Source organism: Carcharhinus amblyrhynchos, chromosome 22, assembly GCF_965287045.1.
Source record: "Carcharhinus amblyrhynchos chromosome 22, sCarAmb.v2.hapA, whole genome shotgun sequence".
Classification (NCBI taxonomy): Eukaryota; Metazoa; Chordata; class Chondrichthyes; order Carcharhiniformes; family Carcharhinidae; genus Carcharhinus; species Carcharhinus amblyrhynchos.
Genome location: NC_137345.1, coordinates 31,223,489 through 31,242,796, shown reverse-complemented (window position 1 = coordinate 31,242,796; position 19,308 = coordinate 31,223,489). Strand labels below are relative to the sequence as shown.

Below are 19,308 nucleotides of genomic sequence, written 5' to 3'. Positions count from 1 at the left end.
GGTAAACACAAAACAAAAGTTTCTGGTCTATCTATGAAACATCTTATATTACCACTACAAACTCATTAAGGCAAAATTAACAATCACCTTGTATAGATAAATATTTAGGTCTGGATTTTTGAGTTCCATATCAAATCCAAAGCGAGCTGATCCATCTGTCTTTGTATCAATGTGTCTCAGGTTACTAATTTCTTTCACATACTAGAAATTGGAGAGAAGAGATAAGAAAAAATGTTAAGAGAGTATATTGATCAATATCCATCTGCTAAAGTTATTAAATGACAGTCTTACCATTTGAATCGATAGCATATACATTTATTGTCAATATTTGCATATTTTTCTGAATTGCCCAAATACAGGCAAGTGAATAATTGACATTTTCTTTTTAATCTAATGATATGTGTCCCATTCAAAATAAACCAAAATAAAGTTTTTGGAAAGTCCTAATGCAGTAGAACATTGTCAATATGTGTCAGAGAAAATCATGATCAAATTGAATAGTGCCCCAGTCAGACTCCACCATATATTCTGTGTCCAATTCTGATTGCTAAGAATAAGGGAGTTATTCAAGCCCCAGGCTAGTGTAAGGAAAACCACAAAATTTATCCCCAAGCTTGCTGTCTGACTGCTACAAAAATACTAGAGGTATTTGGACTCTTCGGCCTTGTAAAGAGATATCTGATGAGGGATGATCTTGTAGGAGGAGTATGCACAAATGTAAATGCAAATCAGTAGATCATGTGACATAGGAACATGGTTAGAAAGCAAATAAATGGCAACATTTTGCTTCATATCTGGAAGGGCTTCTGATTGGCACATAACATTAACTCTAAAGGGGAAGGGCAAACCCTGGCATCATTTATGAACCAACTAGACGTTGCAATAGAGGAATAAAATGTTATTTTAGATAAATTAGCTACAATTAGCCAAGTAGCCTTCCTTATCCACAATTTTCTTGCAATGGTGCTCTGATGATATTATGAGTTTAAATACTAGCACTCCCGCAATACAATTTATGAATTAAGTTTGATAGTAATAAATAGAAAATAGTAATGGATGTGTCGTCATTGTTAAATGTACCTCAGTTCAGAGTAAAGATAGATTGATGAATTAAATGGGTATTAAAAAATATTGTATGCTGAAATAATCACAAGGCAAAAGACAAAGAAAATATAACCTTTAAACAGGAGATTCTAGGTTCTAGTCCTTCTGGTGAGTCCTGAATTTGGGGTCATAGTTTGTTTGTCCCCAGATTTCTTTTCGGATGAAATTTTTTCACCCAGAGATGGTGAACCTATGGAATTCACTACTACGAAAAGTAGTTGAGGTCAAAATGTTGTGCGATTTCAAGGAGAAATTAGATATAGCTGTTGGGTCTAAAGGGATCAAGGCATGGGTGGGGGGAGGAAGAAGGATTAGGATACTGAACTTGATGATCAGCCATGATCATAATGAATGGTGGAGCTGACTTGAAGGGCCAAGTGGCCTACTACTGCTTCTATTTTCTATGTTTCTTTCTCTAAGATCTTAGCACAAATATCAAGGCTAAAACTCCAGTGCAAATTGAGGGAGTGTTGTAATGTCAATATTATCTTTCAGATGAGACATTAAAGGTTTTATATTTCCTCTCAGAATAAAGAATCCATGATTCTGTTTCAGAAAAAAAAAAATGGAACCAGCTTTGGTGTCATTGTCAATGTTTACCTCTCAGTTAATATCACAGAAACAAAATATTTGGTTGCTAACTCATTGTTGCTTGTGGGAGTTTGTTGTGTGCTGTGTTTCCCATTGCAGCAGTGAATATACTTTGAAAATATCTCATTAGGTGCAAAACACTTTGCGATGACCAGTGCGATGACAGGCACTATATAAATGCATTTTTTTCTATTTCCATTTTTCTATTTTATGTTTACATATGCAGCTATGCCTCAAAATAGATATAACCTGTATCTCTGAACAGCCCTCATTATGGTTCTTAATGGTGTCAGGATCGTTGGCTAAAATGAAGATTTAAAAATTGAATTAAAAAAATTAAAGAAGTTTTGGATAAAATAAAGAGCTACATAAAGATGGAACTGAAAAGAGTGCAGTTCTCTGGGTGATTTTTGATATGTGAATAAGCTTAGCAGCAGAGAAACAGTGTTAACTTAAGTGAAGTGAAGAACAATGGGGTATAAAATTACAGTGTTGAAAATATGGAAGCGATGGGTATAAAGTGGTACATAAGATTTCATGACACACTAAAAAGCAAGGTTTTCTGGTTTAGATAGAATGATATCAAAAGAGAAAAACAATATATCAATAGCAGGGTAAGCTAAATATGGAGAAGGAGAGGACAACAATTGGTAAGCAGCTAAAGCCATAGCTATGCCCAGCTGGAAACTGGAAGTCTACCAGAGCACAGAATTCCAGGCTCCAAGAGGCTGTTTAAAAATCTCATTGAAACATTGTGCTGCACTGAAGAAAGACTTTCTAAACTTAAAGATAATTCGAAGGTAGTAACTCTTTGCTGGATTTAACTCATAAAGCTATACTCTATGGGATATTGATTTGGTACAAGGGAAGTTTCTCAGAGTTCGGGAACATAGTTAGATGGGAACGAGGTTAATTCCATTAAGTATACCTTTGTTTTGTATTGTGGTTTATCTTGTAGGTTTCTTTTAGGTTAGTTAATTTATTTCAATATTATTATTTATTTCAATGCTGACAGCCAGACTGTATGTTTCCTCACTGGTTTGCATATCTTTCCTCACATTATACCAAATTGCAAAATTAACATTAAGAATTGGTGTTCCAACTTATCCCTCTGCCTTTTGGGATATTATCGCATCTAAAATCAGTGGGATTCTTAACCATTGCACGATCAGGATCCTGGAACACAAACTGTCCAATGGCCCTTTCTTAGTTGTAGGTAACAGAAAAGTAAATTTCTAAAGCTTTCACTTGGTGCAGACCCTGATTCATCAGGACTGGGTATTGGGAAATCCCAAATATGGATTGTGCAAATGTAATTTCACGGTATGTGTACCAACCCTCCTGACATACGCGCAAGTGAATAATTTACTCCAGAGAAGAATACGGTGTGAAAACATATTGGAGCAATCTTATTGACTCATCATGCCTCTATGTTTTTGCTCTCTCTCTCTTTCCTATTCTTGGACACTGATCTGTGAGGTTCATGGCATTTTAGGAAAATTTGAAAATTATCTAACAATGGCTTTCTATGGATCCTTGTCCTCTCAAAACCCATTTCCATGGCAATAAGAATTGGATAGATCTTGTACCCGGGTAGAACTACTAATTAACCAACCACTTGAGCTCGATACACCTAGCTTGGATTTAAATAGACTGATTAAAGGTGAAATAAATATAAAAAACCTAACATTCTGAACATCTCCCTTGGCCCTGGGGACTAACAGTCTTTCCACACTGTAGCCATTCTGATCATTATTTACAGGTGTGAATATTTTGCATCTGCTTCTCAGTAAGATAATTTGAGCCCTCCGTTGAAATGTTATGATCAAGGTATCAGATTTGCTGTCAACAGAATTCCAAGTGGGTCACAGGGCTTCTTACATTCCTCTGTTTTACACTAAGTTAAAGACTTAGGGCAGGATTTTCTGGCTGCATGCGCCTCAAGGTCTCACCCAAGGTCAATGGACCTTTCCATTGTCCGCAGCCCACCCACTATGATTGGGGTGGAATAGTCTTAATGCCAACGTGCAACAGCATCATAAATCTCATATTTGTTACATTATTATAACATATTCTTTTAAGCTCCAAGTTAATACTGGGGAATGATTTAAATTAAACTAATTTGTAGAATTGATCACCAGCTGTAACAAAGGTATATTACCAGATTTTGCTTTTCCTCTCTTTCCTTTTTCATCTGCGTCAGCTTTGTCAACATGCCTCGGAAATCAGTGAGACCATACTCCATGCAAATCCTTTCATAATCTTTCTTGTCAGCCTGCATTAGAATTTCCCAGATCTTTTCTTCTGAAATCTTCTGTTTTTTCTTTCCAGGCGCCGGAGCACTGCAAGATTTGTCAGTGTAGGAGGAAATTATTTAATAAATTCATTTTAATGATCTATAAAACACTCAACAGACAAATATGTCATTTAGTTTTGTTTAACCAAATCAGCAGACAGCATATTGAGTTCTCTGTCTATGTCCTTCAATTCAAAAAAATGTGGACCTTAAAGTCCTTTGAATAATTGTAAATTTTATGATTGATTATGTAATGATAGTAGTAGTTTTTTTATATTTAAGGGGATTGTTTTTTTGGTTCAGTTTTTTTCTACAAGCAGTCAATATGTCTGGAGGGAATGTAGCACAGATGCTGGGAGAGCAGGATAATTACCGATTTTAGTTATGCACATAGTGTTGATTAAGATAGAGTTAATAGATTTTTGTTTTACAAAGGAAAAGGTCCCCTGAGGATTTTGATCAAGGGAATGGAAGGTGAGTTGAGGTAATCAGGGTCATATGATAATATGTGGTTAATGGGAGGAGCTAGTTTTGTAGCAGAGGAAAAACAGCTTTCGGTTTTGGCTGGGGTTTGTTTAAAGACGGAAGTCTGCAAGCTGCTCTGAAACTCAAAATCACTCTCTGAAAACTGTGGTCAGAACTGACCACACCCATGATAGTAAGTATGTTTATAGTTTCTAATTGTATTTAATGTGGAGTTGTAAATCGATAAGAGAATATCGCTAATTTGGAAATGAAACAAGGGATTAAATTATTTAATCCCAAACGAGCCCCCAATTTTTGTTAGTGCCCTGTTATAAATTAAAGTTGTTTCTTTTCATTTTTTAACTATTATTAGGAGTTAAGCTGCTTCATTTTGTTAGCATTTGGTTAAACTGTGTTATTAAATAAAGTTTGTTATACTGTAAATATCCCCAATTTATCAGTGGGATTACTCCTGGAACACCCTATCTTTACATTTATGCAAAAATAGAAAAATGGTTGGAACTTAGTCTGGCTTCCTAATATAATTTGGGATTCTGGTTCAGGGCACTAACAAAAATTGGGGGCTCGTTTGGGATTATATAGTTTAATCCCTTGTTTGGTTTGGGATTATTATATTTAAAGACAGTGTGTATTGAGGAACAGGTGCTTTCTTTCAGGTGTTACATTTGGTTAGTTTAAGTAGGGAGTGCCTTGGGGAAATTGGCTCCTTCAGCGGCTAAAGATTTGCTGCATGAGGAAGAGGTCACTGTGAATGGTTTGCAAAGGATGGCTAGAATAAAGCTTTTTGTATTTGGCAAACCAGCTGAAGTTTGAAGAAAAGTTGATGAAAAGGAACCAAGACAACTTGGACTGGAATAAAAAACAAAGGAAATGGCAGAACAAGAGGAGCGAGAATGAGAGAAGAGAAAAAAAAGGGAGAGCACTTGAACTTCAGAAACTGGAAATGCAAAAAGATTATCGACTTGAAATGGTGGTGGCAAAGGCAGAACTTGAGGAAAGTGAGAAAGAATTGACCCTTCTTAATCAAAGGCCTAAGGTGGATATGTGTAAATATATTCAAGCACTGCCAAGCTTGTCCATTTCATTTGAGAAAGTAGTTAAACAATTAAAATGGCCAAAGACTATTGTTGGTTCAAACAAAGTTGGTAAGTAGAGTTGGTGAAGTGTTTGTGTTACTATCAGAGGGGGTTACTAAGGACTATGATGAAGTGAAAAAAGCCAACGTAAGCACATATAGAGTCAAGGGTCAGAGAGGTTTGCAGCATGGAAACAGGCCCTTTGGCCCAACTTGTCCATGCTGCCCAGTTTTTATCATTAAGCTGGTCTCAATTGCCAGTGTTTGGCCCATATCCCTCTAAACCCGTCTTACCCATGTAACTGTCTAAATGCTTTCTAAAATACAAAATTGTATCCACCTCTACTATTACCTCTGGCAGCTCGTTCCAGACACTCACCAACCTTTGAGTGAAAAAATTGCCCCTCTGGACCCTTTTGTATCTCTCCCCTCTCACCTTAAACCTATGCCCTCAAGTTTTAGAATCTCCTACTTTTGAGAAAAGATTTTGACTATGTACCCTATCTGTGCCCCTCATTATTTTATACACCTTTATAAGATCACCCCTAAGCCTACATTTCAGGGAAAAAAAGTCCCAGTTTATCTAGCCTCTCCCTATAACTCAAACCATCAAGTCCCGGTAGCAACCGAGTAAATCTTTTCTGCACGCCTTGTTGTTTAACAACATCCTTTCTATAGTAGGGCAACCAGAACTGTACACGGTATTTCAAGTGTGCCTTACCAATATTTTGTACAACTTCAACAAGACATCCCAACTCCTGTATTCAAAGTTCTGACCTACTTCCTCCTCCTTTCTTCCCCCCCACATCAGAGAATGATCTGGCCGGCCTGCCCTCCCTCCCTCCCTCCACCACCACAACCACCACCAATCTGAATTAGAGAGCCATTGGAAGCTCTGAACTTACCTCTTCAGAAGCTGGAGTGCCTGAAACAGACCTTTGCCAAGCATGTCTGTTTCACACTGAATCTGGGTGGGCAAAAACGATGGTAAAGAGGGAAATGCAGGTAAGATTTAGCATCCAGCTCATTAAGTCAATTTAAATGCATTCAAATACATTTAATTTGATGTCACACTCATCATCGGGCTTTGGTAAAGTGAGAATCTGCAGGGACAGAGGTGTGGATCGCGCTATTCACCTCATGCTCAACTTTGCCAAGTTTTCACGCCCGAAAATGGACGCACCCAATGATAAAATCAGGCCCTGTGAGACTGGCAGAAGAAATGGTGGATGACTGTGAATGATCTCATAAATCAATATATGGATTTTGATGTCAATTTCAATCAGTGAGGGATCGAAACTGGGGAAAAGAGAAATCCATAGGTGATCAAGACAAAGGAGGTCTGATTCGAGATAGTAAAGATATTTTGCCTCAGGTTAAAAAGGAAATACATGGGGGTGGAAGAGAGATAAGAAACCTTAGATGTTTTTATTGTCAGAAATTTGGACACAAAAGCCACAGTGTTGTTGGCTTAAGAAAAGTACTGGGAAGACAGACGTGGTAAAACAGGATAAGCCAGGTGGGTTGGTTAATTTGGCAAAGGAAATGAACATTGAAACTGAAGAGGTGTAAAAGAATGTACAGCCTGTTCAGCGGACTTGATTGTCAAAGAAGATGATCTGAAAGGTCTTGCCTCTGAAGACTGCACCTCCCTGCAGGGATTATTCAAGAGCTGAGCTGAGACCAATGTTAAGATTTCCAGTTTAGGTTATCAAGGACCATTATCTATTTCAGTGAAATAGCCACTGCATGAATCTTTTTGCAGCCTTGTGTGTCACATTTGTTAGGCAGCAGTTAGCCATCACAGAAAGAAGCTCACAAGTGTTCGGATCATAGAATCCTTACAGTGCAGAAGGAGACCATTTGGCCCATCGAGTTTGCACCAACCACAATCTTATCCAGATTTCTATCCCCGTAACCCCATTTACCCTCCTAGTCCCCCTGACATTAAGGTGCAATTTATCATGGTCAATCAACCTAACTACCGCAGTACAGGTTGGTGATGTCGGTGAGATGGGAAAATTTGGAAAACATTAAAATTCAACCATATTCCAAATGTTCTTTTTCTATATGTGACAATGCCCACTAGTGTTAGGGCTGGAGAATCCTACCCGATCGTTAAGGCCGATCATGTTTCATCTGAAATGGAAAACTATGTATAATAAGGGCAGCACAGTGGTACAGTGGTTAGCACTGCTGCCTCACAGAGCCAGGGACCTGGGTTCAATTCCAGCCCTGGGTGATTGTCTATGTGGAGTTTGCATGTTTTCCCTGTACCTGCATGAATTTCCTCTGGGTGCTTCGTTTTCCTCTCACATTCAAAAGATGTGCCGGTTAGGTTGACAGGCCATGCTAAATTGCCCATTACTGTCAGAGAGATTCATGGGGGTAAATATGTGATGTTTGAGGGATCAGGCCTGGATAGGATTGTTGTCAGTGCAGGCTTGATGGCCCAATAGCCTCCTTCTGCACTGTAGGGATTCTATGATTTTAAGCCAGTGGAAGAGGCAGGAGAGACAGAAGATAAGGTCAATAATAAGGTGGATGGCAGCGAAAAAGCTTTCATGGCAAAAAAGCAAAAGAGAGTCGTAATGGATATTACGAAAGGCTCAGAAAGGACAGTAGGACTAGAGGGCACAGCCTCAAGATAAGGGGGGGGCAGTTTAGAATGGAGTTGAGGGGGAACTTCTTCACTCAAAGGGTGGTGAATCTCTGGAATTCTCTGCTCGTTGAAGTGGTGGAGGCTATCTCGCTAAATATATTTAAGACGCGGATAGGTAGGTTTTTGGTAGGCAAGGGAATTAAGGGTTATGGGGAGAAAGTGGGAAAGTGGAACTGAGCCACTTCAGATCAGCCATGATCTTATTGAATGGCGGGGCAGGCTCGAGGGGCTAGATGGCCCACTCCTGCTTCTATTTCTTATGTTCTTATATCGCAAAAGAGCAAAGAATCTGATCAGATGAGATGTGAATGCTTACATGACTGTCTGAATGCAGCATGAAAGCATTAAGTAAAAAATTAGTCAAAACCAACCAGCTAAAGCAAAACACAAAATATGTGATGATGTGATGATCTGAAATTGTCAAACACATTGCTGAATCCAGTAGGCTGTGGAGTGCTGTGTCAAAAGATGTCTGTCAAGCTTGCAGTGAGATTCTTTGGAAGACTGTAGCAAACCATGAACAGAAAGATCAAAAAACAAAAAGGGGGAGCAAGGTGGAGAATAAAAAATGACAAGTGGCATGAAGCTCAATGTCATGCTGATGGTCTGCAAAGTGGTCAAGCAGTCTCTGTTTGGTCCCTCCAATGTCAAAGAGACCACATTGTGAGCAGAGTATGCAGTATATTTATTTGAAAGAGATGAACGGAAATCACTGTTAGACTGGGAAGGAGCGCTTGAACCTTGGATGGCAAGAGAGGAGGTAATAGGATCAGGTGTTCCATCACCTGGACATGAAAAGAAGAGTACCTTCGGAAAGCGAGGGGATATGATGAGTGACCGAGAGTGCTGTGTGGAGAATGGTCCCTTCAGAATAATTATTGAGTTAATTGCAAAGATAAGCATTGTGGGATCTTTGTTCAATTTTGGCTCTGCTTATTCTCTCTGTTGTTTTTAGTACAAATTCTAATTGCTTGCGTACTTGTCATGTCACATGTCATGTATTGAGGCTGTCTGTATGCTCAGGTGGACACAAAAGAGCTGTTTACACTATTTTGAAGAGGAACAAGAGTGTTATCACCAATGTGTTGGCCAATATTTATCCCTCAACCAACATCACAAATAAATAGATTGGCTGCTCATTATCACATTGTGGTTTGTGGGAGTTTGCAGTGTGCAAATTTACTGCTGAGTTTCTCACAGTGCAACAACAGCCACACTTTTTCATTGTCTGTAAAGTTTTTTTAGTTATTCAGTAGTCATGAAAAGTTGTATATAAACACATTCGTGCTTCAGAATCTAATATCATTTCATTGACTACTTAATTATATTCTTAAAATGCTTACCGCTTTTTCAACATCTTCCGAAAATCCATTGGTTCTGTACTTATTTCTGCAGAGATTAGAATAAGATAGCCATAATGTGTTTAATTGTGGGGCTTTAAATTATTAGGTATGATATATATCTATAATGGAGATCTTCTGACACAGTGGATAAAATTTAAAGTTTACTTATTAGTGTCACAAGTAGGCTTACATTAACATTGCAATGAAGTTATTGTGAAAATCCCCTAGTTGCCACACTCCGGCGCCTGTTTAGGTACACTGAGGGAGAATTTAACATGGCCAATGCACTTAACCAGCACGTCTTTCGGACTATGGGAGAAACCGGAGCACCCGGAGGAACCTACGCAGACACAAGGAGAACGTGCAGGCTCTGCACAGCCAGTGACCCAAGCTGGGAATTAAACCCGGGTCCCTGGTGCTGTGAGGCAGCAGTGCTAACCACTGTGTCACCCTTAGGCATTCCTGCCTCTCAGCCAGAAGCTCCAGGTTCAAGTCCCACCCCCAGGAACTGATGGCCGAGGAAGGTGCATTCATAATGCAGCCAAACTGCTCGAGTATCAACCCGCAAATCCTTCCAACACACCAATGGCTGGCAGTAAAAAGCAGCACAGACTCCTCTATAGCCACGTTTGATGTGGAGTGGCGTCCCTGATGCTATAAGCCTCTGGCAACAGGCTAGCAACCTATTCCGAATTACTAGCTATGGAAACTGACTAAAGCCAGCCTTATTGCACCCCTACATGCATGAAAAGAATTGCGATGGATTATATGTCCATACACACAAGTACATTTTTCCACCTATATTTGCTACTTCAGCATTACTTTCTTTGCCTAGTAAGAAAATATAGTTCTGCCCCCAGATCGTTCTATCACTGGTCTCCCCAACAAAGCCAACATGTGCTATTGAAGGTCCCACATGAAAATTCCTTCCTTTGTTAAATGTAGTTTAGATTTTTTTTCCTTTTTAATTAAATAGAAATGCTCACCTTGTTCTTCTCCAGGTCTTTTAAGTTTCTTTTTGTATCCAACTAATTAAGAAAATATCAGTGCCACACAAAGAAAAGAGGAACGCATTAGTTGAAATTCAGAAATATTAAGATAAAGGAAACAAAAGTGGTTTTGTATCTGCAGACATGTATTCATAAACAATTTAAAATTATCAGTATAGACAGATAAAGTGGCAGGTTTAAATGTGGGGAATTACAAAGATACATTACTGGGAGCTTTCTTTCATTGTAGCATTTATTGGAATATTACTCATTTTAAATAATAAGCTACTTTCCAATTCCCAATATCATCAGACAAAGAGAGCTTTACTTTTGTGAAAATGTTATTTTGGAGCAAGGCAGCAATCCAGTCTTATATTAATTCTGACTTTTCTGTGAATCATGTTGAAAACAGGGGTATCTTTTCCAAACAGAGGACCTGCGATGACCAGCAAAATAAGGTAACTTCAAAATAAGGTAGCTACACAAATCTCTATGTATAAAACCATCATGGACCCAGAGCCTAAAATGAAGGCCCAAGTGGACAAAATCAGAATACTATTTTAACTGTTGCTAGTGCTACCAATACTCACGTTGCTTGATACTTTATTTTACGTACACTTTATTGCTTCAGATAAATTAAGAGCCTTACTGAGGTTTCTACAAATACAAAGTAAGTGTTTTCATTGGGGATGTGTTTTTTTTCCATCCTACTTAGTGATCATGGTGCCATATTGATTTTTAATTGTATTTACCTTAAGCTTGAAATTATATATGATCAAGATATAAGAGAAACTGAGTGCAACAAAAGTCCAAATTAATTATGTACCAGGTTTCATCCCTTAGCCGGTATAATTGACTTAAATCAAGCTGGAAATTTCAAGCAGTTGGAATATTTTACATTTCAGGAACATACCTGTGAAGTTATGCAGGAAACAGGATTGAAACTGACTTGCAAAACAGATCATGATTCTAGGTTCTGGTAAGGTTAACCATAACAAACTTCCAACTTTGCCTTTCATGAGTTATTGAATTAATTACATAATTGGAAATATTTATCCTCTACACTGCCAACCCTGGTACACTTATATATGCTTGATATTGATTTCCTTAATATACTAAGTTCAGAAGTCAGCTGTAAAGAAACAAAATAAACTAAAGCAAAAGCACAAGCCTGTGGTGAACACAAAGCAGTTCCAAATGGGACAATTACAATAATGGACCCACTCAGGTGCCTGCTTTTCCAGAGATCGGTACACGAGCTCTGGTAAAAAATTACCAATCACCAGGGAACTCATATTTTATAAGACCTACAGGGAGTGATTTCCCCGTCCAAGTCCTGGGGGGCTATCACACTTAGTATTTTGTTTATATGCATTTTTGGGATGTCCATTGCTAATCAATCAGTAGTTACAACTGAATGGATTAATAGGCCGTTCTCAGAGGGCAGTTTAGAGTCAACCAAATTGGTCTGGGATTGGAGCCACAAATAGACTAGATCAAGTAAGGATCACATGTTTCTTTGCATGAAGGACATTCATAAACCATTTAGGTTCACCAGTTGGATTATATTTCTCATTGTAAACCATTTTTTCTCTTTGGTCACTTTTCAAATTATGGCATTTCTATTGATTGTAACAAGGCAGTACATATATTAAACAGGACACAGCTTAAAGTATTTGTGCATTTTAAATATTCAATTGACATAGCAACGTTTAAACTTGTAGAGGTATTGTATAACTTCTTACTTTCTATGATATTGAGATTTACTGTACATCTGGCCTCTCCATATTCATTTGACACAACGCACTTATAGGGACCAGCATCCTCTGCAGTCAGTTGGTTAATCTTAAATAATAATAAACATAGTTTAATACATTTCTCTCTCAAAAACTCAAATTTATTCCATTCACCATATTCCCCCATCCAAATGGTCTTGGTGTAAACTTAGAATAGTGGTTCTCAAACCAATATTTTGCAATGACTTCAATCAGGCCATTGAGGTTAGCCCATTGAAGTATGAACTCCCTGATTAAGGATTCTCCCGGTCCACTGGGCACTGCAGGGATTGGGGTGTATTATTGATCCCTTTAATCACAATTTAATTTGATGTTTTAAGTTTCCTTTTGGCTTTGTCTTTTGTTTCGGGCGATTCCCCTCCTTTTAGGGAGCTGCCCTTTTTGACTTGTCCTTAAGTTACTTTGGTTTTGTTTATTTGGTTCAACACGATATGCCTGATGAGATCTAACTGACAGACCAATCAGGAAGCCTCACGCTTCCTATTTAAAGCAGGTATGTCGGTCTCTCTGTCTGCAACAAAAGATATCCCTGATTAAGGATCATCAGCTGTTTCTGTAGTGTAGTGATTGTCACACTTGCTTCACATGCACAAGGTCCCTGTTTAAGGATCCACCAAAAGATGTTCATGATTAAGGATCCAATTGATGGGCCAATCCAGGAGTCTTTGCCTTGCACTTAACTGGGAGTGTCAGTTCCACTGACACCCCAGAGGTAGACAGCTAACTACTAGCACTCTGTGTACTACTATTAGAGTTTATAAATAAAGGGATTTTGGTGAAGGGACTTCTGCCTCCGAAGATTTATTACAGTTTATAACTAATGAAGTAATGGTTGGGAGTTTGGTGCAGATGGAAAAATGAACACCTATCAAAGTTAGATATTGGGCCAAAATTTCTCAGAGTGGTAATTAACATTGGATTGCCATTTCATACCCAGTTACTACAATTCTTAAGTGTCTGACTTGCCTGATCTTCCTGACTCAGGCTGGGTGAGATGCAGGCAGTGCAGCATTTCCCTGCATCCAGCATCAGAGTCCAAAAGAAGCAGAGTGAGGGAGGATATGACCTCTTCATTATAGACAAGGGGCTTGGGTCAGACATGGAGAAGCACAGTTAGACATCAGGAGGGAATTGGGCATTGGGAGTATCAGACATCATGTAGTGGACAGACATTGGGGGTGGGGGCAGAGGGGTTGTAAGTCAGGGTCAGATGTCACAGAGGGTGTATGAGTCAGACACCGGAGGTGGGTGGGAAATTGGACATGGGGGGTGGGTGTTGAGGGTTGGGACAGGTTGAGGGGATATGCAACCAGGTCAGGAGGTTAGGTCAGTTTTGAGAAGGGGAAGGTGGGGGTTGGGTGAGATTGAGTCTTTGGAGGTCTGGGTTGGGTGTATGGGGATCATGGGGAGGCAGTGCCCAGATAGGTTGGGTCAGATGGTGGTGTTGGGGGGAGGAGTGGGGGACCGTCCTCTGTGGATTCAGGAGTATCGATGTCTCTGTGTGGGGACCAGTCAGCATCTTTAAAACAATTAATCTGAAGGTAGAATTGCTTTTATTTCCTCTATCTCATTAAGAGTCATCATTAGCATAACACTGGCAGAGCCACTGAAAATAACTTGGTTCCCAGTGTAGCATAATTGTCCAAGGGAAATGAGCGCTTCTGGACAATTGCTGGGTAAACCCTTATCTGGGAACTTGCTATGTAACAAGGGACTTTGTGAATGAGGTTAATTTTCTTCTGATTGGGAAGTTTCAGACAGGTTAGAGTGACCTCACCTTCTGACATGCAAGTATATTTGATAACGAAGCAGTTCAACATTGGCAGATGCCTGTTCAATATAGTTTGGGCTGCATTTGGTGCGTTAACTAGTTCTGAGTTATAATTGGCGGGAGAGGTGTGGAATTTGCAGCTATTATTGGGTGGAATTTTGCACTCTGTGCACAGAATGCTGGTTCTCCAGTTGCACAGCTGAGATTTCTCTCTAAATTCTCTGGCACTCTGGGCACAGAAAACCTATGGGTGTGGTTTTCATCGTCATGTTGGCAGTGTGGGAGCTATGATGTGGAGGTGTCGGTGTTGGACTGGGTAAACACAGTAAGAAGTCTCACAACACTAGGTTAAAGTCCAACAGGTTTGTTTGGTAGCACAAGCCGCTAGTTTTCCGAGCGCTGCCCCTTCATCAGGAGCTGGGCAGTGCCTGGCATGGGTCCCCTGGAGAGTCCGATCCAATCTGTGCTGAAGAAATATTCTACCCTCCACATCCAACCACATGGAAATGGGGCAACCTCCAATTGGGGTCTCCAGAGGACCCATCCTAGGTACTACCCTTAACAGGGTCAGGTTGGTACTATCAGGGTGCTGGGACTGTACCAAGGCACTACCCGGGCATATCCTCTCTTTCCTTACGGACCAAAAATACAGACTGAGATTGAAAAAATGTCACCATCCAATGAACTGTGTTTGTGAATTTGAATTAATTTCCATAGCTGATGATGTTACTAATCGAGACACTCAGTGGTTACATATGGAGCTCTAATAGAAATCTATGTTGGATGCCTGATGTGAGGGAATACTGTAATACCGTTCTTCATCAACATTTTAGACTGATTGATTTTCTGCTCAAGGACTCTTTAGGAAGGGTCACACCAGGAAAACTAATTGAATTTTTTTGTTTATATATCCAATTCAATCCAATCAATGTCCAATTCTGATCTCAGTAAATGAGACATTCCCGATCCAAGCTGACAAGCCAGGCCTCTCACCTCCTGTCTTGAGCTTGATCTACATGATCCAAGCTGATTGGAGTAGGCATTGCTCCTCCTCCAAGGCTTGGTCTCATTTGCATCTTAGCCAAAAGGCCAAGATGCTGCTTTAAAAAATTACTTGAAATGAAGCTGCAATGTAACCTTATGACTTCAACCAAGTACAGCATGTCGATACTACACATGATCTTAGCCAAAAGGCCGAGAAGTGATACATGATATGATACATAGCCAGATAGGTGTACAGTCCTTACCTGCAGGACATGTTCACTCATAACCATGTCAAAATAGATCTTATGCTTGTTACTATTTCTGAGTTCTTTTGTTTTAAAGCTCCAGACTACTGTAGGCTCTGGATTTCCTCGAATAGCGGCTTTAAAATTAGCAGTTTTACCTTTAAAAGAATAATTAACACAAAAGTGTTAATGAATTCATTTCCAAACCAGAAAAAAATGGAAGTGTCACTACAGTTCGTAAATAGTGAATTCATCAGCCCCTTCATGCCAGGGAGGACATTTGTAAGTACATACAAAGATAAACAGGCTTGGTAGTTTACAGATGGCTTTGTCTTTGTTTCCTCTTCTGAATGATAGGGGAACTAATCGAGTGTTAGGGTTCTTTTATTCTTTGGTAAGGCCAATACCTTTGCTCATCTCTAATTGCCCTTGAGAAGGACACAATAAGAGGTCGCAGTGAGGTGGCACAATGGTTAGCACTGCTACCTCAAGGCATCAGGAACCCGGGTTTGATTCCTGTCTTGGGTCACTATCTGTGCAGAGTCTGCATGTTCTTTCCATGTCAGCATGGGTTACTTCCCTGTGCTCCGGTTTCTATCCACAGTGTGAAAGATGTGCTGGTTAGGTGCATTGGCCATGCTAAATTCTCCCTCATGGTACCCGAACAGGCGATAAAGTGTAGCGACTAGGGAATTTTCACAGTAATTTCATTACAGTGTTAATGTAAGCTTATTTATGATTGATAAATTTATTCAATGCATTGGGCAAGAGTTCCCATTGTTATGATGCCCAGTTACACTATCATTTAGCTAGGTTTTGGAGAGTAAAGATATTCTTTTGTTGGATCCACGAGGTCAACTAATGGAAATGTCAATGACAGACTGCTCAATCGTTGCTTTTCTGCTGCCATTGTGTTATTAAAAATATAGGGCAAAGTACTGTCACTAGTAAAGAACCCCCGATGTCAGGTTGCAAACCAGGTTTGGTGAGCAGTAGAAACTGAAAGTGAGTTTGGTTAGAGTCATTCAATTAGTAACCAAGGCCAGAATTCTCCCATCCTGCTTGCCACTGAAATTTTAATAAGGGAGTTGCAGAGAACATGAAACTCCATTGACGGTCGAGCAGGAATTTCTGGCTTTTAGACCAACGAGGCCGGAGAATTCCATCCCAACAATGTGGAAGCTGGAAAAATGAGTAAACCTCTGGACCATACCATTTAATTGACTTCTTAACAGGCTCATTTGCCTGTTCACCATCAATTAGTGTGCTGTCTATCTGGCAGCCTAGCCATCTCTGGGAAACTTCAAAGGCTGCAAAAGATTGTTTCCGGACTGTGTGTTCCCTCCCTTCGCAGCCCACATGGTTCTCAGTCCTTTGACCACAGTGTAAGAAAATTCTTACAGCACAGAATTTTAAAAACTCTTTTATGGGATGTGAGTATCACTGGCAAGACCATCATTTGTTACGTTTGAACTGTGGTTGATTCTTAACTGTCCATCTTATGACCATTACAAAGGACAGTTCAGAATCAACCACATTGTCGTGTTTCTGCGTCACATGCAAACCAGATCAGATGATGATGGCAGATTTCCTTTTCCCAAAGGAAATGTGATCTGTTTTTTCCCCATCAAATCTTTTATGGTCATCATTAATCTATTAAATTTTTATTGAATTCAAATTCCACATTTGGGATTCAAATGCAGAACATTGCCTGTGGTCTTTGGATTAGTAGTCTAGTGACAGCACCACTAAACCTCCACCTGCGTCAACTCTTTGAGACAAGAATTAGTTCCACTCCTTGCAGCAACCCTGTAGACAATGCAATCCAGACCATAATGATTCCCTGCATGATTTTTTTTAACCTCATCTCTGTGCTGGATCTTTTGTCAATAATCTTGAATCTGTGTCCTCAATTCACTAAAGTCCCTGCCAGTTTCATTTTAGCAATTTCAGGAAAGCTGGTGGATTTGTGTTATTGTCACTGGATTAATAATTCAGAAAGTCAGGATAATGCTCAGTGAACCCAGGTTCAAACCCCACTATGGTGAAATTTGAAATCAATTTTTTAAAAAATCTTAAGGCTGATGATGATGACCATAGTTGGTTATTGTAAAAATCCATCTGACTCACTAATCTGCTGTCCTTAGTTGGTCAGGTCTGGCTGACATGTGATTCCAGACCCACAGCCATTTGGTTGATTCTTAAATATCCTTTGAAATGACATAACAAGCCAATAAACTGAAGGGTAATTAGGGATGGGCAACAAATGCCAGTGATGTCCATGTCCCATGAAATGATTTTTAAAAATAACGACCTTATGCACCTCATAAAATAACAAATTCCCCTTAACTTGCTCTATTTTAAGGAGAACAACATCAGTTTCCCTCATCTCTCTCTGCTCTATCATACTCTGCAGCATGCAATGAAGCTGGGCTGAGCTGAGATGACCTCCTCAGAAGTAAGTCCCAGCCTACTTCACCCCAGAGTCAGTCCAAACCCCAAAATTCAGAGTTACAGTCTCGGTTCCGCAACTGTTATGACCTCCAAATATCATTGCATCCCCTCAAAATTGGGTGCGTGAATGTACTCCAAAGGTAAGTTTTAAGTTTTGAGTTTATTTATTAGTGTCTTAAGTAGGCTTACATTAACACTGCAATGAAGTTGCTGTGAAAATCCCCTAGTCACCACACGCCAGTGCCTGTTCAGGTATACTGAGGGAGAATTTAGCATGGCCAATATACCTAAATACCACGTCTTTCAGTCTATGGGAGGAAACCGGAGCACCCAGAGGAAACCCACGCAGACACTGGGAGAACATGCAGGCTCCATTATGATCCACAGAATCGAACCCGGGTCCCTGGTGCTATGAGACAGCAGTGCTAACCACTGTGTTGTCATAGAGTCATAGAGGTTTACAGCATGGAAATAGGTCCTTCGGCCAACTTGTCGATGCTGCTCTTTTTAACCACAAAAAATTGCCCCTCTGGACCTTTTTGTATTTCTCCTCTCTCATCTTAAACCTATTCCCTCTAGTTTTAGACCCCCCCCCACCTTTGAGAAAAGATGTTGACTATCTAGCTGATCTGTGCCCCTCATTATTTTATAGACCTCTGTGAGATCAATCCAAAGTATCCTATGCTCCAGGGAAAAAAATCCCAATCTATCCAGCCTCTCCTTATAACTCAAACCATCAAGTCATGGCAACACCCTAGTAAATATTTTCTGCACTCTTTCTAGTTTAATATTACCCTTTCTATAACAGGGTGGCCAGCACCGTATAGAGTATCCCAAGTGTGGTTTTATCAATGTCTTATACAACTTCAGCAAGGTGTCCCAACTCCTGTATTCAATGTTCTGACCAGTAAAACTAAGCCAAATACCTTCTTCACCACTCTGTCCACCTGTGACTCCACTTTCAAGGAGCTATGAACCTGTACCTCTCGACCTCTTTGTTCTATTACTCTCCCCAACACCCTACATTAACTAAATAAGTTCTGCCCTGGTCTGATCTATCCCCAACACCATCACCATTATCTGAGTAAGTTCTACCCTGGTTCAATCTACCAAAATGCATCATCCCGCATTTATCTAAATTAAACTCCATCAGCCATTCATCAATCCACTGACCCAATTGTTCAAGATCCCATTACAATCCTAGATAACCATTTTCACTGTCCATTATGCCACCGATCTTGGTGTCATCTACTAACTTACTAACCATGCCTCTTAAATTCTCATTTAAATCGTTAATATAAATGACAAATAACAGTGAACCCAGTGCCGATCCCTGAGGCACACTGCTGGTCACAGGCCTCTGGTTTGAAAAACAACCCTCTACAATCATCCCTGTCTTCTGCCATCAAGCCAATGTTGTATCCATTTGACTACCTCACCCTGGATCCCATGATATTTAACCCAATGCAACAACCTACCATGCAGTTGTACCTTGTCAAAGTCCATGTAGAC

At 39.8% G+C, this 19,308-nt stretch overlaps 1 protein-coding gene, 1 long non-coding RNA gene and 1 other non-coding gene across 3 annotated transcripts in view; all 3 read right to left on the bottom strand.

Annotated features, from left to right (window-relative positions):
* The window catches only part of LOC145357037 (uncharacterized), a 447,747-nt gene that overhangs the window by 170,607 nt on the left and 257,832 nt on the right, over window positions 1-19,308 (bottom strand). The gene's annotated exons all lie outside the window — the stretch shown is intronic.
* The window catches only part of LOC145357035 (immunoglobulin-like and fibronectin type III domain-containing protein 1), a 79,139-nt gene that overhangs the window by 47,119 nt on the left and 12,712 nt on the right, over window positions 1-19,308 (bottom strand). Inside the window, exons 4-9 of the mRNA XM_080210087.1 lie at window positions 15,361-15,500; window positions 12,292-12,391; window positions 10,544-10,585; window positions 9,558-9,603; window positions 3,857-4,037; window positions 88-201 (exon numbers count right to left, since the gene is read on the bottom strand). Coding sequence (XP_080066213.1) covers window positions 88-201; window positions 3,857-4,037; window positions 9,558-9,603; window positions 10,544-10,585; window positions 12,292-12,391; window positions 15,361-15,500 — 623 coding nt within the window. The remainder of the gene's footprint in view (window positions 1-87; window positions 202-3,856; window positions 4,038-9,557; window positions 9,604-10,543; window positions 10,586-12,291; window positions 12,392-15,360; window positions 15,501-19,308) is intronic.
* Window positions 15,121-15,319, bottom strand: LOC145357167 (U2 spliceosomal RNA). Its single transcript, XR_013889257.1, has one exon. It is a non-coding gene; the product is annotated as a U2 spliceosomal RNA (small nuclear RNA).